A 26,620-nucleotide genomic window follows, 5' to 3' on the forward strand; every position below is an offset into this window, starting at 1 on the left:
ATGCTCCACTTCACAATTGCTTGCATTTGATGCCTCATATTGCTAATGAAGCCAGCAGTGTAATTAATGAGATAAATAAAAGAGGCGTTTGATGAGGCTTGCATGTGTGACAGTGTCCGTGGGCCACGAGTCAGCACAAGCCATCTCTGAGAAGGCTACAGCCTTGAGGTGAGTAATCACCAACAACGAGTTCCTATGAAAACGGCCCTCTTAAAGCCATTCATTAAATATCTTCTCTCGCTGCACTAACCTCGAGGGAAGGTCACAAGAGCTCCAGCTTCCCCCTGACCCTCTGTCTGTCTCTCTCCCGCTGCCGCTTGTATCACCTCCTCCCTCTTCATGCCTTGCTCCGCTGGCTTCCTATCTCTCTCACTCTCTCCCGCTATCTCCGCTTTGCTTGTTTACCCACTGCCCTTGTTGGGCTTAAGGCTCTTTGGGTTGCCCAAGACTCAGGCCTATTCTCAGTGACAAGTCATATGGCATGAACAGAGCAATGAGCTCCAGTCTCACGCATCAGATACAAAAATAAAGTGTTGTTTATGATAAAAAATAATGCACTGAAGTCTTTGAATGACACTTGAGGTATAAGTATGATTGTGTATATTACAATGGAACAATACAACCACTTGTACAAATATGTACAAGTATTGTTTTTTGTTGGCAATAACACTCAAAAAACTGTATATATCTGTGATAAATGTACTAGCAATGTTTACTAAATGTTTATTGCTGAATGTTGATTTTTAATGGCAAATTTAGTGAAGCTACTGTATATATCCATTGGTTAAGGTAAGGGAACTAAAACAAAATTACAAATGCTTGGAAAATGTTAAGATAATGGTGGCGTAATACACATATCACACAGAAAAGTTTGCACACCTGGGCCAATTTGTTGATACTATACACCCATCAAATCCTTTGACCTTTACAACATTACGGTGTCCTGTGTTATGTGAATGTTGCACAACTGAATAATGAATAACAAAACAGGACTAGTTCCAACCACAGTGCCTCCCAAAGGCTTTTGTTACTGAAATGCAGATAGATGCTCCATATATTATAGCAATAAGAGATCATATTTTTTGAGGTTTCCTTTCCAAATCTGTATTAAGGTAAAAGATGCATATGAAAAATAAAGAGGTATCATGTGTAAATCCATGCACAAACCAAACGTGTCCCCTTATATGGTTTGCTTAATCCTATATGCTCTATATATGCACTGTGCAATTTCATTCCCACAGGGCAGAATAATTTATGTCCCACTGTATCTGCCTGGTGGCATATTTGTATCATGAAAACAGCTTGTTGCCTGGGTACAGAGCGAGAGAGGGGAAACAGGCATGATAACAGCATTAAATGAGGAAACTGGATTTACAGGCAATGTAAACCCTATTTTTGGGAATTCTTTATTTATTGTAATGTAAGTGTGACTCTTCTGTAGGCGAGTTCAGAATACAAAAGCAGATAATTTGCCCTCACATTAAACTGTAAAATAAACCTTGTGAACAAGGCTTTGTTTTTCCAGTTTTTCCACAGGATTTAAAGATTTTACTTCATTTGCAACAATTATGGATGTAGTGGCTTAAAAAATTACTGTTGACTAGGTTACAGCACATGCTTAAAAGCCATGTGGATACATTATTTATAAGCAAGTTTTCTTGTTATAAACAGAAAATAAATCAAAATCCTATTCATTATCTACGCTTTTTTTTGAACATATACTAGGATTTCATATTTTTGCCATGAGCCTCTGGAGTAAACCTCAGGATGTCATTAAGTGCTATCCCATTCATCACTTAAGTTGGATATTACAATCATTATTGTCTAGAAGGCACCAACACCCGCATGGTTTTATTTACACAGCTTTACTCTTCAAGCTGTCAAAAGTGTAACATCCTGAGATGAGATCAAAGCTATAAAAGTTAAACGCCGGCTGCACGGTGGTGTAGCGGCTAGCACTGTCACCTCACAGGAAGAGGGGTCCTTCTATGTGGAGTTTGCATGTTCTCCCCGTGGCAATGTGAGTTCCCGTCGGGTTCTCTGGCTTCCTCTCATAGTTCAACGACATGCAGATTAGATTAATTGGACTCTAAACTGCCTTCTCTATATATGCCTTGAGATAAACTGGTGAACTTTCCAGGGTGAACACTATCTTTGCCCAAAGTCAGCTGGGATCGGCTCCAGTGACCCTAAATAGGATAAGCGGTTTGGATAATAGAATGGAAAAAATGACACCAAATCACAGCCTAGGTTTCCCTTAGTTGAAAAAGTACAGCCACTCATAGAATGAACCTTCCATATGGAATAAATTACTAAGAAACTTAAAGTACGAGACACATTTTATCTGTATGAGTTCATTGTTTTAGCCTTTCATGTGGGTTTTATATTCTGTGTAATTATTGTATGTGTGCGTGCAATGCTTCATTGACTACACTGTCTTAGTAGTAATCTTGTATATGTTTTAACGAGTAATTTGTTTTCAGTTCTCTTTTGCAAAAGACTTCACTAAGAACTGCAGAATACAAAGAGCCGAACAAAGCATTGCTGCATAATAACGATATCTTTACAGTAATTATCATAAAAGCTGGAATGCAAAACAGTATACAAGTGCTTAAAATGCTGAGTTAGGATTTAGACGAGATGTCCAAATGTAAAACTCTTAAACGACACTTGTCAGGACTTTTTAGTCGCGCCTTGTGGGGTAAACAATCTTCTGGTGCCTATCATATGCCCATTTGGATTACAATTTTTTTTTAGACTGCAGGCAAATCAAACATCTGGTCTGCATTTATTTATTTATTTTTTGTTAGATTGAAATCAGCCTTCTTGTTGTGTTCACAGAATATACCCTGCTGTCTCTACTGTGAAAAGATTATAAAGGCTTAGTACGCATTAAGATTATTTGTATCAAATTAATGAAAACCTGGTGTGTGCTTAAGTCTGTTGACTAAGACTCACCTAGTGACATGTTTTATGCTTATGCTGTTTGAAACAAGAGGTACTAGAATTCTCCTGGGAGAAACAACTACTGCTCTACATCTTGCAATGCTCTAGGTCCACTAAACGAGGAAAAAGTTTACAAAGTAAAAATAAATATCGTGCACACAAACATTATTCAGATTTCCTGGACGTGCAAAATATGGCATTAACACACTGGAAGCATCAATGTGAAAAAAGGAAAACTGACCGATATTTATTGGTATCATCTAATGTAGAAGACAACTGCTATTGTGTTAAATTATCTTATCTGTTGTGGTCTCTTTGTGTCTGTTTAGCAATGGTAGATGCAGCATCACTGTTGCACTGTCGATGTATACTTTCAATTAAGAGTTTTTTTAATTGAATTTTATTACATTCTCGAACATTCTGGTTGAATGGAGAATGCAAAGCAGCAATTAAAAGCAAAGTGCATTGTACGTATCAAAATGGGGTAGAGGTGATTGTCAAGTTTCCACACATTTTTGTCTGATGACAGGTGGACAAGTTCAACCTGTCTGTGTATATGTTTGTTGTGAGTGAGTGACTATGTTTACCTGTAGCTGAACTTTGCACAGTGAGGGTATGAGAGCAACCATTGCAGAATAAGTGCAAGAACAGTTACAGTTCAGCTCACTCTGTGAGAGGAATGCATCCCTGTTAGACAGATAGATTGACCAAAATAATATCTGACAAAAGCCTTCCTCAAAATAATAGTTATGCCACTTTCACCTCTCAGGTGTGCAGAAGGTAGCAAGGGTATTGATTCTAAACAAATAGCTTGCTTCACTGTCAGGTTTCAAGTACTGTTTGTATGAATTGTGTTAAATGTGGATGAAAATAATTATATTGTTAAATTTAAATCAACCAATCATTTTAAAGTTAAAAAATCTGAATTTGCTTGAAACTGGAGCATAAAACAGTTCACCACCACTAAATCCTTATCCTGTAACATTCTGAATTTAAAGGTTTCCTGTTAGTAAGATGTCAGCAAAGTGAAAAACAATGTTGAGGTTGACCCATGTCTAATACATTACAGCATGTTGCATTAACTATAACTGTCAAATATTGTATCTGACACAATATTTAGCAAAATCCAGGGGCTAAATGGGATGAAAGATAATGATAAATAGGTCCATGAGATGATTTCGTATTCAATGACGGGTCTTTGAAGAATTGCATCTGTTTGTGAAAATTGCAACCAACTCAAGTAGAAACTGTTTTGATTTATAAAAACTCCAAATCCCTGCAATATTTTTGTGGATTGAAAATTATATCTTGGTTTGCAAATTAGAAAATTTCCGGAGGGACTGTTTCAATTTCAACACCAGCCTGGAGAGTTCTCTTGTCCTACTTACGGCCAAGCTCACTGCCTTTCTGAGCAGTGCCTTAGACTGTTTCTTGAGTTTCACTGTGCTGCAAGCCAAGGCACTTGTTAGGTTAAACTATCTGACAGCTCCAATTTCACTGACAACACATATCCTCTGGCTGATTTTCACATACTTAGTGGTGGGAATCTTCACATGCTCCATTTATGTTGATCATACATGATTACACTTGGTTATGTGGCGCCCCCATGGCTAAGCAGGACATGAATAGGATAGAGATTGCTCAGAAAAGTGGTAGAGATGAAAAGAATGATGTAGGTGGTCAAAGTGAAATATAGAAACTACCGGTATGTACCTTAATGGTATCTGCATGAGTGTGGGTGGAGATTATGTGAATGTTCAACATTAAAGAATAACAGAGTGTCTGGCATTCAACAATCACATTAGTATTCTGTAGCTCAAAATGCTGCATAAAGACACAAATTATTGTATTTAAGTAAAAAAGAAACTTTATAATAATAACTTAAATGTGCTACATTTGAAAGTCAGAGCATTAATATCGCAGCAAAGGCATTTGCTATATAAAGATGTATTGTCTCCCTGCAGAGAATTAAGTCACTCTCCCTCTGTGTTGTAATCAAAGCTTCTCTGTGCTTTGTTTCAGTAGCCGGGCAGGCAGGTCGCGCGTGCACATTAGTGCACAGTGTGTACCCTATTGGCTAATAAAGCTATTCATAGCTAATTTTAACAAATATTGTATTATTGGGATAGCAACAGTTAAATAACACGGATCACCAAAGTTCACCAAATTGTAAAAGAACTGGATAAATCCAAAATGTAGGCTCTTTTAGTAATTGCAGTCAATAATTAGGACATGAAGCCTCTGTTTTGACCAATGGAAGTTAACATTATTGTTTTCCATCATGCTTCTGTGTGTTTCTGTATATGGTTCAAATAAAATAGGGAGAAGGAAGGATGGAGCCACAGGTGAACATCCACTAAGGGCAGCATTACCACACACTAAAAATTAACAGCAAAAGACTCCATTTCTGGCCCCATTTTACAAATCCTCTCATGCAAATTAGGTCATCACCATTTTAGTATTCTCTGAGGATAGCAACACACTTGAAAAATAGCATCAGGTGGAGTGAATAAGAAAAATAAGGAATTGTTACTATGCTTAACGTGAGATAAGGAAAACTACAGGCAAAAAAATAAATGTAAAAGCTACTTTGGCGCATACACATTCCTCACAATTTTCACACAGACATTAAATTAAATTAAAACTAGACCCCATGTGAAGCAGTTATGGCTTTACAAAGTGTACCTATCAGACCCAATCAGGCCAATAAGTACAGTATTTTAATGTCAGCAGACAGACAGTGCCAAATTGTATCCTGGCTGGAGGGCAAGGGCCCGCAACATGGTTCACTAGGGTGTGGGGAAGGGGCAATATGCAATATAAATGTGCTACATATATATATATATATATATATATATATATATATATATATATATATATATATATATTAATATATACAATATATAAATATTCCTTTCAGTCCAAGTCTTGCCATGAGTAATGTCCAGCATATTCCTACACCTACAGCCAGTGCCTCATGTTAAGACACATCAGGTATCGAAAACCGCAAATATAATGTGCACTTTAAAACTTAATTTGGTCATGTACTGTGGAAGTTTTGAGAGTATCCAAATGTTAAATTGTGTCTACTGGTTGGGCAACATATAGTCTATATGAATATTCATCATTATCCTGTTATTGTGTCCATTCAGACCAGGCATTTCATTTGTGTTTGTATTTTTTTAAGGACATTATGTATGGCAAATTAAGGGTGTTTACTTATGCAAATTTGCCTTTTTCTGTACAAGCAGATGGTTGTAGAACAGGTAGAATTCATCATTTTCCATTGCATACAGGCGTGCATATGTTATATATGTTTGATTTATACCAACACACTCGTTTGTGTGTACAGGCAAGTCTTACACACAAATATAGAACTTGCATGCTTTGAAAAATGAGGTCCTTGCTATGAGGATGTCTATTTTCAGCACCAAAGACCCAATTCTTTACCAAATACCAACACCTCATTTAACACTAAGCTCACATACATACAGCGAAAAACATCATAGAATATGGAAGGTCAGTTATATACCAGCATGTTGCAGTGAAGTTTTTCCCTAATATTCATATTTCCATAAAGAAATTGGGCTTCAAAATGTAAGACTCTGTGTGCATGAAATATCAAATTTTACAGGTTGACATATTGAACTATAGCTAAAAATGAATTTAAAAAAGCCAACATATGAACACTATAATCTTAGATGTAGGAACATCCAAAAGTGGATTTTTGAAGAAGGCCCAAATTGAGGCAGAACTAAAGTTTAAAATGGGTTTTGCTCAGTCCTGGAAAGAAACTGTCTTGTTGTTTATCTTAAAGTAGCCTCAGATCTATTGGAAAGCTTCAACAACAAACTTGAATTGCAATAGTTTTATTGATATTCACACCACATTGATCTTTATATGGGCTAAAATAGGCTATGTTATTCATAGTCAACTGTTGTCTTTGAAATTAAAACTTTTAATTTCTGTTACATACCATTTTTATCAATATGTTAAGTTCATTTTATTTTATTTTTTAAAGTGTACATTTAAACAAAATAATAGCTCTCAGGAGGTTTTCAAATGAATGTGGGAGCTTTTAATTGGTGAGAGGCTACTAAGCAAGCAACCATACTCTATAAAATGTTTTGTATTTACTTTTTCAAAGCAACATAAAGCACAATAATTAATCATTTGTGTGTCAGAGTATGAGAATGTAAGTGTGTATTCAAGTCTGTGGGTGTTTGAGAGTGATTGTGTGGGAGAGCCCTCTGGAGAATCTGCTGCAACAATCAAACAAGAAGACCATGGTAGAGCTGGTAAACTAGTGCAAGTTGTGTCCCTAAGATTTGTTTAAACAAGCCTATTTTATGTTTGTTGAATGATAAACCTGTATTCCTATTAAAAAACATGAATAATGACCAAGTTAATTATCCAGGAAGAAAATCAAGTTGTTCAAAATCTACCAAAGACAAATTGAAAAGCATCCTACTTCATGGCAGCCAGAATAAAGCCAATTTGTGACCAATCAATGTTTATTCATCTCAAGTTTGGTTCTAAGTGAACTTCAAATTGCATTGTTAAAGAGAGACCTGGTACCACAGAAAATAACATATTTTAATACCCACCCTTAGATACAAATGCAATGCTTTTTGTTGGCCTTTAAATAGAGAAATAATGCTAACAAAATCAATAATGCATTATAAAAGAACATGCAATAACTGTGTGTATAAAGTAAATGCTTTAACAGGGGAACAATCTATATCTTTAAAAGGTCAGTGAGCTATAAAGTCTGCTTAAACAGCACGTTCCTCACTCATTCTTCACTGAGACTATAGTCACCCATATTTCCCCAGTATTTCAGGGAATTATCACCCAGAAGCCATGAAAAAGCCTTTCAGACCTTTTCTCCATCCAAGTAATCACTTTATTAGTGACACGAAGATGAGTTTGTGCTGTTATATGGATCCAGAGGGTGTAATGAAATTTGACTCTGCAGAGTAACAATATAATAAAAATGAGAGGGAGGAAAAGAATCAATATGATACAAGCTCCATCTGTTTGTCGCTTACTCGATGAACATAATAAAGTCACGGGATAACTTTAAATTGATTAGTAATCAAAAATAAGAATGCAAAAATTAAGATAACCTTTATTCACACCTATTAACTAAATAGATCCAATCATTTAGAGATAATGTGAAAAACATTTTAAAAGCGTTTTGATTTGAGTGTGCAAGACTACTTAAAGTGTATTAATTGAGAAAGTTGTCCTGTCTTTCCCAACTAAAGAGAGAAACCACGGGCTGCCATCTCGCAGTTTTCCTCCAAGTACATACTTTTCAGGAAATTGCATGACTTAGTCAACACACGTTGTTAAGGTTTGATTAGAATGCAAAACAGCCCATAAGAAGTCTTCAGCCGGTCTGCCATTTTTCAGCAAGATTGTTTCATGATTATAGTCATAAGTGTAGTGCCACATCCCTACTCATTTGTACTGGCTTCCTTTCTCTGCTTTCCTCACAGGTTATCGATTTTACCATACATTTCATCCCGCATTCAAGATCACAAGTCATCTTCGCCTCCTAATAATCTCTTGCCGCTTTCTCTTGCTTGCTTGCTCTGCTCTCATTTACACTTCCCTCGGTGGGTTACACAGAACTGGAACCTGTGTTGTTGTGGGTGTGAGCAACTTACATCACTTGCTAATGCTGCACCTTGTGAGAGCAAACACACACAGAAAGAGAGAGAGAGAGAGAGAGAGAGAGAGAGAGAGAGAGAGAGAGAGAGAGAGAGAGAGAGAGAGAGAGAGAGGTTTCTACCTTAGTACTGGACAGAATGAAAGCTTTAAAGATAGTATAAATATAGGAGTACAACCGTCATGGAAGAGTCTGAAGACTTGTATATAACATCAAAAGTCAACAGTATAACAGAAACTCAATACAAACATCTGACGTGACGCCACAAAGGGCAGTCAGATGTTTCCCAAGAGAAGGGGCACTGCTCTGTAATGGGGCACCAGTACATATCACAAAGCTGCTCAATCTAAGAGAGGAGAGGAGCAAGTGAGGGTAAAAGGATGTGACTGAACAGACAGAAAGAGAGATAAGTCTAACTAAGATAGGAACGAGAGGAATAATGGATGCAAAAAAACCTATTACGTGCCAGACTGGATGCTGATTTCTGTGCTTTACGAATTAGCTTTTCAAGACCCCTAAACTTATATTTACCTTACAGAAGAGGGGTTGGGTTAAACACAGAAGGAAACAAAACACTGAAAAGTGAGAATGCAACATTGCCATTTTATACTTGACTTTAAAATCACAAAAATCATACATCTTAGGATTCTAATGGTATATCTGAAGAGGGCACAGTAGAGCACCATGCAGACAGTCAGTTTGAGATGGAGCCAAACTAGTCATTTCCTTTTAATGATACAATTTTGTAATTTCCACCAATTTGATAGTGTGAAAAACAATTTAAATACACTAATACTTTACAGGGGGGTGATCAAACCAGACACATTTTGTTCTAAATCAGTAATGTGTGCAACATTAAGTCAGTATTGTAAGCTGTCCCTGACAGAGCAGCAAAGAGAAACTTATTTGATGAGCATACCAAAACGGAGAAGCAATGATTTGAACTGTGGGACACCTTCAGTAGGAAATAAAGGTGTAAGTTACACAGAGCAATAAGTTTCGCTCAATCACAAACACAGTTCAAATAATTTCCTTTTTTTAAACCTTTTTTAAACATTCAGAAGTGAAATAGATGACTCATCGGTATCCTTTGCAAACTAGATTATTATGTGTAACGTGCAAAGACTATAAAGTTAGTGAGCAGTGGAACAATAAAGTCACTGCTACACATTGGCACTTTAACCTTTAAAAGTTTAAATTGTACAGATTCAACATTGTGTATTTTTATTTCATGCAGACTCTTATTATTTCCACCGTGATTAAGATAAAACAAACCCTATCAAATAGATGTTCTTTGAAATTTGGATGACATGGCTGACAGGTTGGCATTAAGGGTTTAACTACAAACACAAAGGTGGTAAAGTTGAACAGGGGGATGTGTAGCCTGGCAAGCGGATAATGACTAGAAGTTGTTTCATCAATTATGCTCACTAATACCAAAGAATTTGGCAGTAATTGTTGATATCCTAATTGAATAATGTGTTATTGGGATAGAATGCACTACTGTTCACTGCTACATGATAATCTCAAAGACTAACACATGTTCAAAAATAGTTAACTAAGAAGTTATAAGTCTACGTTTATTATGTTAACTGAGTGTCTGTCCTGCATTGACAACAGAGCTGACAATAATGCCTAATTAATGTATAAACATCGTGAGGAATCAGTATACATAAGCCAACATGTGCACGTAGACATTAATTTGCACATGTACTCAGTGTGGCCCATCAAAAGCACAAAGGTCACACATGCACTGGGAAAGTGTGGTTTGCATGCTTGATTTCTCAAAGCATTTAGCCTCCAGCATCCATAACCCCAACATGTGTAGCGGTTAATACATTTAGAGCCCAGGTCTTTGCTTTCGTGTCTGCTCACTTAATGACATTAGGGTTGATTCTATAGTTTGATCCAGCTATCAATGTCAATCATGTTAGCGGTGCTCCACACAGCAAGCCCTTGAAGGAGGTTGAAGAGATGGGGAAAACACAAGGCGGGCAGGCAGCTTTCTAATGCAATAAAGCTGCCAGATCTGAGAGCTTTTTATTACATTAATATGTTTTTGGATAATTCTACCTCATCTCCTAACATGACTTAGCCTAAAAACCCAATTAAAGTATCATTTATCTGATCACCTCAATTGGAGATGGTGACATAAGGGCGTTTAGTTAGCCATGTGATAGTTGCATGCTTCCGCCTCCAGAAGATTATGTTTCTTTTCAGACCACAGCTAAGCATAATTGGAATGGAGCATTTGGCAGGCAGCATTTTGTAGGGGAACGTATAGCTACTGCGTGAACAATTGGTAAGCACAGAGGCTAAACAGGAGCAATATTGTGTTGTTTTCAGATGCACAAGGAGGTATTACAAATATAATTTCATAGACTTTAGGGGAAATAAAATGTGTAATACAGTGTGAGAATTTAAACAATCATTTATGTGAATTGGACTTTGTGATTGAGTCTAAAAGACCTTTGGGTCAGTGGGGTTTTTCTTACAGAGCTTGATGGGATTTTAAACTTAGCAAGATTTTGTCACTCTGCAAAATCGTGCAGGATTCAATTCCTCTGATCAGTTCAAGCTAAACCTTCGCCAATACAGATGGTAAGGGAGTGAAAGGCTCGATGCTTTACATCTTAAAAATACAGAGCAGTACCATTAAAACCAGTTCCTGCTAATGCCAGATCAAATCAGAAAGCTGAGGCTACTGTGGGTACAACATGAAACTGAAGGAAACACATTTAGGGATAACAAGATGTCTCAATTAGATTGAGGCAAACATTTCATAACTACTTGTTAAAGCTACTTTGCAAATATAGCAATATTAATAGAAGACTAAAGTTACTATTTTTTTTGTAAAAACAATCATTAAGAGGGTCCTTTGTGGATTTGTTTCCAACATATTTAAGCCATAAACATGGATTTGGACACTACCACTCCCTGATAGTTTGGACACTATCTCTCCCCCCGTCATCGTCATTTTGTTGAGCTCTGTTTCTCCTTCCCTTTAATGTTCCTTTTTAATAAAGAGCAGATTTAATAGCAGAAGAACTTGTTTTTGGCAAACATTACACTATATATTACCCACCAGGCACAGTGGTGAGTAGAGTTTTGTGGCTGACGATTCCAAACTTCTGAACTGCAGTATGCATCTCGCCGGGCGGCCCGATGACAACCCCAGCTGTAAGGTTCACTATCAGTCACAACATCTGTCCACAGCCAAACACTGACAACTGCTTCAGTGGTAATTACCACTACAAGTAAGTGTCTACAGGACCATATTTTGATGGGATGACACACACATGCGCACACGCGCGTGCACACACACGCACACACACACACGCACACAAACACACACTCAAAAGGTGAAAACAATACCAGCGCTGCTTGTTTCATGGTTGAAAAGCTACAATTATTTTGTCCAAAGGCATCGAAAGAACATTCAAAAGAATGCAATCCCACAACATTAAGAGCCCCATACATGAACGTATGGGAGTGGGGCTCGGCAAAATTATAGAATAAGAAAAGAGATGTGTGTTGAATGCTTCACAGCAGGAAGCCTCTTTGAGCTTTGGTCCATTCACAGGCATGTCGCCTTCATATCTCAGTCGAGGACATTCACTGTGGGTCAGATGCTCCAGTTGTCCTCCACTTGCTCTCAGACTGAATGTAGGAGTAATGGAGCCCGTCGAGTTTCCAGAGGGCCTTGAATAAACTTACAGTTTTTACCTGGGCCTTCTGGTCAATCTCCTTTAGGGGCTATGTTTTTGAGCCAGCCTTCAAAGGCTGAGAAAGCCACGTTGTTTAAAGTGAGTGGTTTGCGCACAGTGGATTGCAGCTTGTCGTGTGGCGCATTAGGTGTTGACAGATGGGAGGGAGGGCATGGGACGCTGTGGGGAACAAATGATTTATTGCCTGGCCTGGGACACTTAACGGGGTATAAGTGCTGAGTCTGGAGGGACCATGATGTGAGGACAATTGGAAAAAATAGAGGAATAAACAAAGGGAATAACTAAAATGAGAGGAGTTACTGCAAATTGGCTCACTAATCATTAAATGGAGACTTTTATCAACTCTGACATTAAAACCAGTGCCAAATTACTATTATGTGTCAACATTTACATTGTTGTAACAAAGAAATAATATGCTTCTCCGAATAATAAGGGAAGCTTGTGGGTCTACTATTGAGGATAAGAAATGGAGGGGAACACACAAATTATTGATGTAAATTTTGTTTAATGTTATTTGTATTTAATCAACACCCATGTAACCAGCTACTTGACTGAAATCTTAAACAAAAAAACAAAAAAAGGATAAGCGTGAAAGCATAAAAGAGAGAAAAAGATTAAGCAACAAGCAATAAAGAGAAGGGAAGAGCATGTAACAAAACACACTTGAGTAATGTGAGGCCAGCATTACGGTTCTGGGTATTGGTGAGATTCCTCCTTTGCCAGAATACGTGGATACTCACTGCACACATCTCTACTGGTGTGCTGTATACAGCTTATTGGTTAAACCCATAGCCCCTGCTGTGTCATTTTTTTTATTAATTACCTTTTTAAATTATTTTATAAATGTAATGTATCTTTAGCAGTGAGATCTAGCTATCATTGGTATTGTTAATTATTGTCATAAGATGTCAGAAAGTTATTTTTTTGTAAATTATACTGAAAGAAACAGAAACAGAACAATACAAAAGTATAGATTAATTACACTCTTTGGAAAACAAACAGGAAGAATGTAAGTGAATAAGATACTCAAACAAAAAAACCAACCTTTTCCTTCTTTTACTTTGTGTGTTAGTTAGCTTTCCCTCAACTCACTACTCGGTCTGTGTAGATTTTTTTTTTCTCTCGTGTTCGCCCTGACATTGTTGTAAATGTACCACTTGAACAAATAAAAACAAATAAATATTATAGACATCTGACTTTCTTTAACAACCATGATTATTATTATCTGACTCTGCAATCACACTAGATAGATTATTATGCTTGTAATTCAGCGTTACAGCTATTCTAATGATGCACTCTCTCAAGGCAACAATTATACCACTACGCTACTGTTGTGCTGTTGTATGTGTTCATATTACAGTTATTGTAGATAAAAAAAACATTTCGATAAAACATATCACTTGCCAATGACACACGCAGCAGTCTAGGATACAAACATAGAAACCATGGCCTGAAATTGTGACTTACAGTAATACCTAGTGTAATACTTATCCCTGTGACAGAACCAATCAGTGCCATTCTTTTTTATGCTCCCTACACAGCCAATTAGCCTGAGAAAATCCTGTCAGGTAAATTCAGCCTCCTTGCATCTGTTACAGATGTGCCCTTCAGCCAGCTTAGGGTGATGGACAGTAGAGCACATCAGCGGAGCTTGGGGACGGAAGAAGTATTGATCAGGTCTATTTTGTTCAGCTTTGTTCTTCAAACTTTAGTGACACTGGGATAATGTCGCACTGTAAACACAAGAATGATTAAAAACCGTTGCAGGCTTGTTCTGTGTTATGTGGCGGTACCTTGGCAGTGTCAGGTTTTGTTAGCTCCAAATGCATTGTGAGGAGGTTGCTAGACAATGAGGAGAGACAGTGTGGGCAACTGCTGACTCTGTGTGGTTTATCTTGCCAGACTGACGCTTCCCATCTGAGACGACATGGTCTCAGATGGGAAGAGGAGTTTTACACAACCACAGACCCTCATTCATTAATTGTGCAAACAGGCAGACTATATCTCGACTTGTGCCTAAACAAAAAAATTAAGAAAGCGTTTTAGGGGGTCATATTTTGTCTTCTACAAAACTTTTTTTTGTATCAGCTAGCATCGTAGATGGTATCTTGTTGCAATTCATCTGTGAACACAGACAGTCGCAGAAGCAAACCAGTCACAGCAGGTGGATTATCTGTTTTTTGAGTAAAAAGAAAGAAATAAAACAGTATAAAATACAACACGTGTCCAACTGTTGATAGAGGGGATTTCACTTCTCTCAGACGTCTAAACGGTTCTTTTTCAAAACATAGGTACATAATTGCCTTTAGCCCAGGGACTCACTATTGATCACTACCCACACTTTTCCTTCCTTGCGCCTGCCAATGCTCAAATTCCAGTAGATTGGGCTGCCCTCACTATCTCTCCTTTAATCTTTGTCGTAACTCAAGTACTATCATTTCCCAATAAAGACAATTGCAGGTTAAGAAGATATGATCTAATGTGGACAAGTAAAGCAAACACACAAAGATGAATCTTTTTACAGTGTGATCGGTCACTCCAATTGTTGATCGAGCATGCTACAGGGCAACTCCCAGAGGAGCTGTGTGTGCAAGAAAGCCATCAGTCTCTCCTTGATGATCATCTTACCTCGAAACTCCTGTTTAGTTTGATGTGCACCGTCCAGCTAACAGTGAGATTAGTGCACTTGCTATCACAGTCCCTAAATCCTTCTCTCTGCTGCCCACAGGCCTGCTGAATTGCCCTCACCTGCCGTGGTTTCTGGCTGTGGCTATATTCTGCCCAAGCTCACTTGACCCAAGCTGGTAATGCATTACTCCCCAGATCAATTGATAGATTGGCCCTGTCGGAGCTGCCGTAACTAAATCAGCTGCTCCTGATGATTCAGCACCAGCCAGTGAGCCGGGCCTGCTGTCACCAATCACAGATCACCAGCAACAGAGACAGGTATGGACATTCTCTTGTCACTTGAACCTAATTTATTGCCAGCTACTACATTGATTAACCTTGTGCTGTGGTTCAAGCTTCCTATAAAAATTTGTATGTGGGCAGGGTGAAGGGGGTGTGTGTGTGTGGCTGAATGTAAGCAGGAGGAGACATAAAGGCAAGGTAATGTGTACATTACTTCATAAAACTTTGAACAAAAGGACTTTAGCTGTCCAGCCAGGAGAAACTTTGTCAGTGGCAACTGGTAACATGAGTGCAACATAAACTGGGGGGAAGCCTGTGTCTGGATGTTTTTGCGATTTAAAAAAACTAATACTTTGCACATTAAATGGATAGATATTTATATTCTCTGCAGCTGGAATCTACTTAATTTGCAAATACTTAATTAATTATTCATAATCTATCTCAGCGGCTATATATGTACTTTACCAGGATGTCTAATTAAGTTCAGACCTGATTCAGTCACTTGCTAGTATTTGTGGCTTATTCTGTTACCACTGTGTGTTACCATTGTGTGTTACCAGTATGGAACGCAAAGTGTGCAAGTTTTAAGATTAGAATTCAAACACTATGCTCAAACTTTTTACTGGTTGATTTCCCTTCAGCAGTCAGTTGGAGGTAATGTCTGATATTTGACAAAGTGTGCTGTAAATTGCCAGAACAAAGTCTGTTATACGGCACAGCAATAATGACATGATTCATAGATCTCCTGGTGACTGAACTCAAGCAATTACCTTTTCTTTTTTTTTTTTTTTGGTTTGCTGTGTTGCCTGTACTGAAATGACACTGCAAATCATCAGTCAGGGACACGGTATTGCATATTAAAATACAGGTGACTGAAACTGAGATTTAAAATGAAAATGTCTTAGAATGAAAATTGCTCTGTTTTTAGTAAGCTACACAGTGATAAAAGGATCATTATGTGAAATTGTACAACATCTTGAGTTCAGGTCATATACTACTGTTTCTAGAGAGGAGTTTGGCGTAATAACAAACATTAATTTTTGAAGCGATGTATAGCTATTTTATGCATATATGATTTATTGAATACTATAGTTCATGAGCAGGCTTGGTAATGATAACTTTCATATTCACTCTTGGTTGTTGAATTACCCTCATAGGGGATGCTGAGCTGAGAAATGAAAACATTTTGTCTTTTGTGTCTCTGTGATTTACTCCCTCTTCTTTGCTAGGACAGCCAGGGGCTGTCAGCAATCTCCCAGCTGTAGCCTCTAAAACACAACTCATGGGCCTAATGAAGCAAGGCACAATTACTTTAGCAAAAAGCTGCTGTGCCTTTAAAGGGTGAGAGGAGATCTGGGTGTTCATAAACACACACATGATATTATCTTTTAAAGAATAAGTGAAAGGAAATGATCTTAGTGGCTTTTTCACGACGCTCTGAGCCAATGATAACTGTGCTGTTTTTATGAATGAATGAGCCACACCTACAGTTTATGCACATCACAGAGCCTTTTTTTTTTTTTTTAACAGTTTCTTCCGTGATTTTGCAGACTACAAATCCAAGAAATAAACCACACAACTACAAATGTCTCCTGCTGGGCTGCAATTGCTAATATTAAATAAATAACATATAACTGTCTTCACAAGTACAAGGTCAGTTTCCCAAGAAAAGGAGAGACCAAATGATAGTAAATGGGATAGTAAATGTTAAAAACCATACAGCATGAAAAAACAACAAGCGCAGCTTTGACAACAAGTGATGGTAAATCCCCCAAACATTCACAGACACACACATACATGTTGAGTAGATCATCTGTTATTTCACTGTTATTTTCTATTACAGCAAGAGAGGATAGCTAATCTAATAAGGACCCTAATAGCACCCCATTGTTTCTAGTCTATTTTATGAGCCCAGATGCCACAACAAATAATTAGGTTAAAAATTATATAGCATTACATAGGGTCGTTTTCTAGCAGGAGAACCAATACTGTCGGGATCAATAGACAGCTGGCTTGCTAATTGCTAAATAGCCACAAATAAAACTGAATACAGACTGTATTGACTGTTAGTGTGCAGTTTCAGCAGGTAGCACTGGAAGAAATTTAAAGAATTATTATTATTGTTGTTGTTGTTGTTGTTGTTGTTAAGATTTCATTTTGGTCATCAAACTAAATTCAAAATACATTACATGATGAAGATGTAAATATTGTGGTTTAACCAATGTCGTTTATAATATTCACTAAAAAGAGCGTCTCTGACAGCTGTGTTCAGGATGGCTTGGATTTTCCCAGTGCTGAATGAGGTCCGAAAGTACTCCTCCTTTAGGGAGAAGTCGAGTTCTTCACACTCTGAGTCCGTCCTTGACACAGCAGCCGCACTGATGGCCCACTTCAGATCACCAGTTCACATTTAAATCTTGTTTTTTTTTTTTTTTTGCCCTGGTTTACATAGCTAACAATACACAGCTGAAAAGAAAGGACAGGGGAGCAGGCTCTTAACATATTAAGAATCTGTTCATCCTTCATTTACCACAAGCAGCATAGCAAAGGTATTAACATCTCTTGAGCTTCTTCCACCATAGATGGATATATTACCTGAGGCTAAAAGTACCAATGTGGACTCTGAGTCCCACTTTAGAAGAACACATGTGTACATTACAGTAATTTTCAATACAGCAATAACTCACCAACAGTCGAGGCTCGTTAGATGTTATCTAAGAATTCAGGCTGGCCGAGTAAGTGCCCCACTGTGGATTATAGGCGCTGCCTTTTCAATGATGTAGGGCTCTGTTAAGGGCACCTGAAAGGTTGCCATGTTAATTGTGTCACAATATTAACTCTACATTACCATTTCAATGACAATACATCATTGAAAGAATGTATTGTAAAAAGGAAAAAAAAAGTAATGTATTGATTTAATTGAAAATAATTGTAGTTTATTTTAATTACAGAAGATATATATATATACATACACACACACACATACGCTCCCTTGCCCAAAAATGTGACAGAGCCCATTACAAAATGATTCAGTAAGTCTGTTTTTGGGAAAGGACTACTTCACTGTCGCATCTCATGGCTTGCATGTAAGGTGCGGCTCGCATGTGCATCTGAAAATGTGTGTGTGTGGGTGTGTGTGTGTGCGCGCACAGATAGATACGAATGATATCTGCTAACACATTTATCAAAGTATTCTGCCTATAGTTTTCTCTGCAGAAAAATGCAACAATATGTCTAACACTTCGTATTAAGATGATAAAATATTTTGCAGTGAACATTTTTTTTAATTTTAGGGCTGCTTAATTGCACAATCACAAAATCTAACACAAAACGTGTGCAAAGTCAACGACAGTGTATCCAAGTGCATCTACTATTTTACTTGTTCAGAAACAGCTCACAATTCTATATGCACAAAAGGGTTTGTGGAAGTAGAATATACATTTTAAGTGTATGATGATTAAGCATTGTCCTGGCCAGACTCATAACCTATAAACAGCCGTGCCAGTTACAGTGGTGCATGAGGAAAGCAGGATAACCGAGAGCCAAATGGATAGGGAAAATGCAGAGCGGTTTCTCCAAGAAGGAAAATACTGTTGTTGCCTATGATGTTAGGAGTTGCATTATACAAACGTATGCATTACCAATATCGTGTGAAACCAAAGCCTATCATTTCCATAATAATGGGGATATGAAGTTATCAACAAAGCAATGCTAAAATAGACCACAGACATCTTTTCTAAGCACATCAAAGAGCTCATTTTTACCAACAGCTTACCTTTCACCATCTTATTTCCTCCCACCTTTGCACCTGTCGCACTAATCTAAGAACAAAAATACCAAAGTGGTCGGCAAAGAGCAATTTGAGGTAAAGAACTAACTAAAATATATAGCCGCTTTCATTATAGTATTTGCACTGGCTAGAAAAATAGTGCCACATTTATTAAATAAAGGACATGATTATGGTTGAGTAAGGCTGAGTTAGTCCAATCAGAAAGCTTTTGCTTTAAATTCAACACTTGATGGCGGGTGAATGTATCATGAGCGAAAACATATTATTTGGAATAAAATCTTTTTGGGTCCCTATTTGTCTGACAAGATTAAGTAGAAGAAAAACAAAGGATATCAGCAGCATGTGTGTTCCATGATGTATGTGTGTTCTGAGGTGTGCAAGTGTGCAGTTGCAGTTAGCTAGTAAGCATCAAATGATCAGAGAGGAGACTTACATTGTTCATGTACTCGCTCAACAAGTCTTGCAGGGCCTGTCGAACGGCGTTGCACTCAGCCACAATGCGTTCACGGCGGTCGTCACGTGTGCATGAGGAGTCAGCCATTAGTGCGGCACCACTGATGATGCTCTCCAAGCGCTCTTCCAGAGAGGGACGGAAACGAGCCTCACTGAATGTCAGAGGATCCAGGATGATCTTGTTCTGTAGGGCAAAAAGACAAGAAGGTCAGGACAGAATTTAAATGGTTGAAATATGAGCAAAAGTATGACCAATGGGAGGACCAAACTGAGAAACTATGATCAGCAGTAAATCAGATGTGATTATTGGTGTGTGAAGTGACAGCAGTGTGTTTTGTGAACGAATACAAGTGATACAAAACAGAAGCATTTTGCCGTAGGGTCATTTATGGTAACAAATGAGCAGCAACCTTATCAGTTGACCATATAAAGACATGCCATGAGCCTGCTAACTAGCCAGTGAACTAGTTTTATGGTTTAACGCTAATTGGGACTACAGATGAAAAATAACCCCTCGGCTAACTGCGGCGTATTTAGAGAAATGTTTTTTATTATTGTCCCCTTCTAAAATAAACCATTACTAAAAGAAAGTAGTTAAATGTATTTAAACTATGTTTAATTCAATGGCAGGTATGGTAAATGGAAAAAATACATGATATTGATACAGATTTGTATATGATGTGTCCATGCATGATAACTAACATACATAATACATAATGATGTGAAAACTGCAGTAATAAAGCTGTTTATAAAGTAGACTTATTGTCTTTTGATATAATACCATGGATCAGTAAGGCGAGACACAAAGCAAAACAACAACATATGCCACACAATTAACTGCAAAGAGTTTTTTTAATCATATCCCCTTTCCATCTATTAACAAGGGAACATTAACCGAATCGCAATTCAAGTTTAGTCTTTCCATCCTCAGGATCAACAGAACCAATTTAATGAAAAGTGTCTTTAGCTTCAGCACCTGGCCCAGTCCGAGTTGCATTTCAGGGACACCAAAGTTGTGAATAAACTAAACATGCATCACAAACTATGAGGGGGAACATTTTTGTGATTTTACAACGTTGGGTCATAATGGTAGCTAAAATAGCATGCACCTTGCACACTGCATGGAGACATTTCACTTCTCAAATGTTCAGAAACAGGATAAATACTTACAGAAATATAATGTATTTGATGAGTCACACTTTACAAATGGGTTATTTGTTATAATTCTAAGTTTAGACCAGATTTGAATAATTATGAATGGGTTTAGGTAACCCTAACGCTACGTTATTTCTATGTGATATAGTCAACTTTTTTCATCTAGACTTTGTTTGTTTGACCAAATATCTCCTTTTTACACAAGCCAGATAATGTCTGTGGAATGATTTGGAGGATGGTTGTGCAGGGACAAGTGTAAATGTTTTGGAACGTGGGGGTTGCATGTATGGTGCATTGTTCAGTGAAAGGTGTAAATGTTCTGCGAGTGGGGATGTAAGAGTTCTGGGTGGGGTTGTATTTAAATGTAAGTAGAGAGCCATTAGGCTAGCCAGACAGTATTGTGTGCCATCAGTGTAATGTATTGCCTGAATAGGATTCACTTGCATTGGAATTAGTTATACTTGACCACCAACATGGTTGCACATTTCCCGGTGAATACAACAAGAGGACGCTGCAGACATTGCGTGAAAGGATATTCCAATACGCTCTGCAGGAAATGCAATCTCCGCCTCTGCTTTTCAGTGGAAAAGAACTGCTTTGGGACTACCATCACAAGTAAACAAGGGATACTGATTCTTTTTAGTTTTCTATAACATTTTATACAGTTTTTGTAATGTTTTTTAAAAATATTATGATTCATAAAAATATGACTGTTGGGTGATTAATGAAATGTACTGTTATAGTGCTATGTAAGCAATACACACTCCAAATTAACCAGTAGTTGTTTTGTGCATTTGTTCTGACAGTTTGGGAGCAAATGCTGAAATTCTGCTACCACCAAAGCCCAACGTTGCAATATTACAACGTTTCCCTAAAAATTTATAACTTTAAAAAAAAAAAAAAAAATCTTTCATTATCTGCATCAGAAGACTCTTACAACATCATCTGACTTAAAAAAAAAAATAGACATTATTTTTATGTTTGGGTCTTACAGGGTTAAGAAGTGGCTGTGGCATTCATGAAGTGCTAATAGTACGAAGCAAAGGTGCAGTGTTTGGTCTCTCCTCAGCCAGTCTAATCCTGGGGCAGGATGACAGACTGTCAAATGATGCATAATAACATGTAAGGTACGAGAGTGCAAGCACCAAGCATAACCTACTTTCCATCTGCAGCTGGCAGGAAAGAGCGGTAAATACAAGATGTTGCAGTATAAAAATGACAAAGAGGGGGAGGAAGAGAGAGTTTGGGGCTACAGAAAAAAAAAAGATCGGAGAGTAGGATAAAAGGAGAGAAAATACAGGAAATAATTTTAAAAAGATAAATATAGAACAGAATAACATGTCTGGGGGAAATACTGTCAATAGCGGTTTAACGTAAACAAGTGAGATTCCTAATAGATGACCTTAAAATCATGACATTACATTCACAGTTTAAAAAAATGTTCTTGTACATGTCCTCAAGGAAAGCTTGATGTACACAAAATACTTAGAACCGTGCTTAATATATATATATATATATATATATATATATATATATATATATATATATATATATATATATATATATATATATATATAGCCTCAATGTAACATGACATTTGATTCTATGCATCACCTCCATCTTATATTTCATAGAATTATTTAAAGCTAGTTCTAGTGTTGAGTACTGATTTTTTTTGTCTAATAGCCCACATATGCCAATATTAGTGAATGCAAGCACATATACAAAAACAATGCTGCTTCTGTAATATCATTTTACATTATATTTATTGTCAGATTAAGGTACAATATATCGATGAAACAAGGCTGCTTCAAATTTAATGCTCAGTGTCTCAGATCTGAAATGTATATTGATATTCTCAACTGACATTGACTAAGAGACTAAACAATAATATTTAGTTATATGTTGTTCACTCTTACAAGTATTGCACTCAGATATAAAGCCACCTGTCCACTTTTATCATCAAACAAATTCAAAAGTTAACTTTACAACCCTGTGGGTTGACAAGAAGGAGCATTTTCTTTAAAAGAAATGACAAAATATTTCAGATTTTGTCATTATCACCAGAGTTTTTACTTTCTGACAGCCCTTGAACACATCATATGTGACATATGCATTCACCAGGAAAGCAACAAAATTGAAGAATAACATTTTGATATTTTAGCTGCAGGACCACAGATTTTGTACAAAGAGGTTGTAAAAATGCAAATACAGCACATGGGGCCTCAATTTTCTTTTTCAATGTTGCAGTGAAAAAGAAGGCAGAAGTAACAAAATGCACTGAAACTGCTTGAGGTTTGTAAGGTTTTAAGGTATAATTTATATGCAAGATAAAGTATCATAAAATTAAATGGTAAGTCTTAACTATAAAATATGAAAGTGATAATCACAAGAATATTTGGGTTAGTGAAATCAATACATTCTCATATTAAAGAAATGCACATAAAGGTTGAAGTTTTCAATTATGTTGATCCCTTTAATAATAATAATAATAATAATAATAATAATAATAATAACAATGAATAATCTCTTGTTTCTTGTATACCTTTGTTGTAGGTTATCCTGTGGTTTACATCTACTGATTCGAAGTTAAAGCTTTAAAAGGAAAAAAAAAGGATCTTAACACGGCTCAATACACTGTCGATTTCAACATTGGAAGATGCAAAGGAGAACAGAACATGAGGGGAAAACATCCTGTACTCTATTCAGTTGTTTGTCCACACAAGATGTCAAGTTGTAATTATCACTGGCTGTCAGGCAGAGTTAGACGAGTTGCAAATGACGGGTTGACAAAGGCTGAAAGGAGATGGCAACCACTGTGGTCATCCTCAGCCATTGCCAATGATTGTGAGTATCAATTCCCACAATGAGCTTCACAATTTGGGGACTTTTGTTGGGTTTGAACCACATTATAAATGACTATGCTGTTTGCTTTATTGTTTATTAATGCTTTTCATGAACAGTATATTTCTGGTTGCAAAACTAAAATGACATTTTACATGTCTGATCCTCTACATTACAATACTTTGTAAAGTAACGAGTGGTTGTATTTCAGTATACTGCTCCATCAGAAGTATTATTTGCTTTTTCTTTATGACGTGCTGAAATGTGGGCCAACAAAATGGTAGTGGTAAAATAAAAAACAGCCATGTAATCTCCTAACTTATATGAATATTTGAATATGAAAAAGGTTAAAAAGGTTTGGATAACAGATGCATTCTATTTTTATGATTTGTTTATATAGAGCAGTGAGACGGATTGTACCTGCAGGCTAATGAAAGAGTTAAGTCTATTCCTCAATTCTAGGGTCATGCTTTAAGCCTGTAATGCAATGTGAAAGTTGGTTTTGACAGTGTATCAATGCCACAGGCAACTGTGGGCAACAAATAACCTCGGCAACAAAGGGTAAGGCTATTGATTTGACCCTACTTTGGGGCATCAACTAGTAAGACGGGGCACATGTCATATCATCCTTTGTCAAATGTGCCTTCTAGGACTTTACAATATTTGAAGACAACTATTTTGTCTTTAAGGACAGTTCAACTAGTCTTGAACATACCACTGTATTGCCTTGGGTGGCCCCAATCCAGGGTTCATTGGTTGTGAATATTATGCTGTTTGACAAAGCTCTGCCCACACTGGCCCAGGAGGAGCATTAGTCTCTGATTGATTGACCTTAATGAAGAGCGTCTGACTCAGGGTTAGGGTTTGGCCTTCTACTGTCACACAGTGACAGTTGGAAACGGCAGAAAAAGCTAATTGTGTGGGTGTGTTAAATAACAGTGGATCCGTTCAGTGGAAAGAGCCTTTCAGGCAAATCAAATCTATTCATCAAGCCCAATACCATAAACTCTGATTTGCCTGTAGGGGCTTAACAGTATGTACAGTCCTCAGATTGGATTTAATAAAATTGGAGCATATTGTAATTCAAGTGGTACCCCTGGGAAGGCAGTCTTATGAAAAAAGGAGGAAAAAAATGAAGAATTTGAAAATATAGCCCCAATCCTGCAGTTCTTCCTTCCCCATCCTATAAGCCCTTCTTACCATATATGCATGGCCCTGTGCATCCACTTTACACAGTAACCTGAACTAGTACTAGTTTTTTATTGCAAACATCATCTAGCTCATTTTCTTTGCAAACTTGTGGGCCTCTTAGGTCCTTTTAGATGACATACTATGACTCAAGGCTCTGGCTAGCTACCATACTGGCAAAGCATTTCAGAGATCAAGAGAAACTGTTGCTTCAGCTTTTGCTTCTTTACGGCCCACCATATATATACCTTGACAATGAAACATGCTACAAGTGAGATGCAAACCGCTAATCATTGTTTGGTTGCACCATCGCAATGTGGCAGCATCACTGTATCTTCTTCAGTCATGGGTCACAATTTACATCTTCTACATCTCAAAAAACATCACACGAGCAGTGCATAATAGAGGTACAATATCGTATCACTAAACATCCAAACGGTACGAGGACATAACCAACGCAGTAGTGTCCTACATTGCTCAAGATATGCTACCACGCAGCGTTTAACACATTATTACCTTTGGGCCTTTAAAAACAGTGTGCTTCAATTCAAAATAAGGTGGCTATATAAATATAATGGTTTGTACCACCACCTTTTCATATAAAATAAGTTATTTATTCTGGCAAACATTTTTTTTTTTCATAGATTTAGCCATGTATTCACCTTGTAGACGTCCTGAAGTACACTAAATATTTCAAGGGTGAGCTTTTATGGGTTTACATTTTACAGTTAGCTGGGTAGCGCTGAATCTTTTATATATGAAAACAGTAGGACATCTGAGAAAATGGACTTCAATACATTTGGTCCTTACGGGACACCATCTACTAAACTGTACTGAATGTTTCATATGGTAGTGAAGTAAAGGACATTTTCTGAGGGAGATGCATAGTACCTGGAGAGTGAAAAATGTGAAAAAAAGAGAAACACATGAATCCTTGTGTAATCTCTGCAACACAACAACGGACAGAAAGTGCACAGTATAAAAATAATTCTCAAATATTCTAAAAATATATAACAATATTTATATATATAACATGTTTGGTTATCGTTACTGAATATACCAAACACAGCTTAATGCTGCGTTCACACCAACAGCGAGTAGATTGCGTCCAAAGTCAATGCTTAGACGCGAATGTTATACGAACAACACAAATTTGCGGCCGGTAGCGCAAATCGGATGAATTTTTCGTAGTGAATGTCATGTTGTGAAAAATTCGCCTCCCTCATGTGAGTTGAAATTTAGAAACTCTTTTTTTTTTTTTTTTTTTAATTGCGTGCCGCTGAGTTGTGAAAGCCAATCCGCATTGAGATGCCAAATATTTAAGAAAAGATTTGTGAAATGGTAAAATAGCATATCTAGCAGGACATCAAACTGTGTACATATTGAATATATTTCTCCAATAAAGCCTCCAACTTTTATCAACAAAACATGTGCAGAGTCACGTGCTTGCTGAAGCTAAGTTGAAGCATAAACAAGACAGGAATTACTTTGCACATGTTAATTAGAACAGCTCCTTAAACAAAGACCAAAGCCGTCCCGATTGCAAACAGGGACATATTCAGTCAACAATCCGACTCTACTCTCCAGATGTCTCCGGCGTGTTTGAGAAATTACAGTATATGAATATTTTGGGCGGTGTTGTTTATTTGGGAATGAGGTGAAAGAGAGGGGAAAAACAGAGAAAGCGCCACAGATCCAGAAGCAGCCGCGCAAAACACACAGAATAGTTTTCCATAGTAAATGATTTTCCTTCACACACATGCATTAAGTAAGACAAATCCCAGTGGTCAGGACATCTTGATTAATGATTAAACTTGAATCCTGCTGGTTTAATTATGTCAATTTGGGCTGTGACCTGCCTCATGTAGGCTATACCCAAGGGGAGATATCAAGGTTCTGCATATAATCATCTTGATGAGGAAAAATAAA

The 26,620-nt window shown here is 37.3% G+C and overlaps 1 protein-coding gene across 4 annotated transcripts in view; it reads right to left on the reverse strand.

The window, feature by feature from the left end:
- Positions 1-26,620, reverse strand: part of ctnna2 (catenin (cadherin-associated protein), alpha 2) — a 281,855-nt gene that overhangs the window by 183,354 nt on the left and 71,881 nt on the right. For 2 of the 4 annotated variants that reach the window (XM_068588776.1, XM_068588777.1), the window contains exon 7: positions 19,485-19,688. In XM_068588776.1, coding sequence (XP_068444877.1) covers positions 19,485-19,688 — 204 coding nt within the window. Of the gene's footprint in view, positions 1-19,036; positions 19,083-19,484; positions 19,689-26,620 lie in introns of those variants that run through there. The other 2 variants (XR_011078175.1, XM_068588778.1) reach the window with 2 other exon arrangements.

The sequence above is a fragment of the Clinocottus analis genome, unplaced genomic scaffold, assembly GCF_023055335.1.
Source record: "Clinocottus analis isolate CAN_PGR_092001 unplaced genomic scaffold, fCliAna1.0.p SCAF_22, whole genome shotgun sequence".
NCBI lineage: Eukaryota > Metazoa > Chordata > Actinopteri > Perciformes > Cottidae > Clinocottus > Clinocottus analis.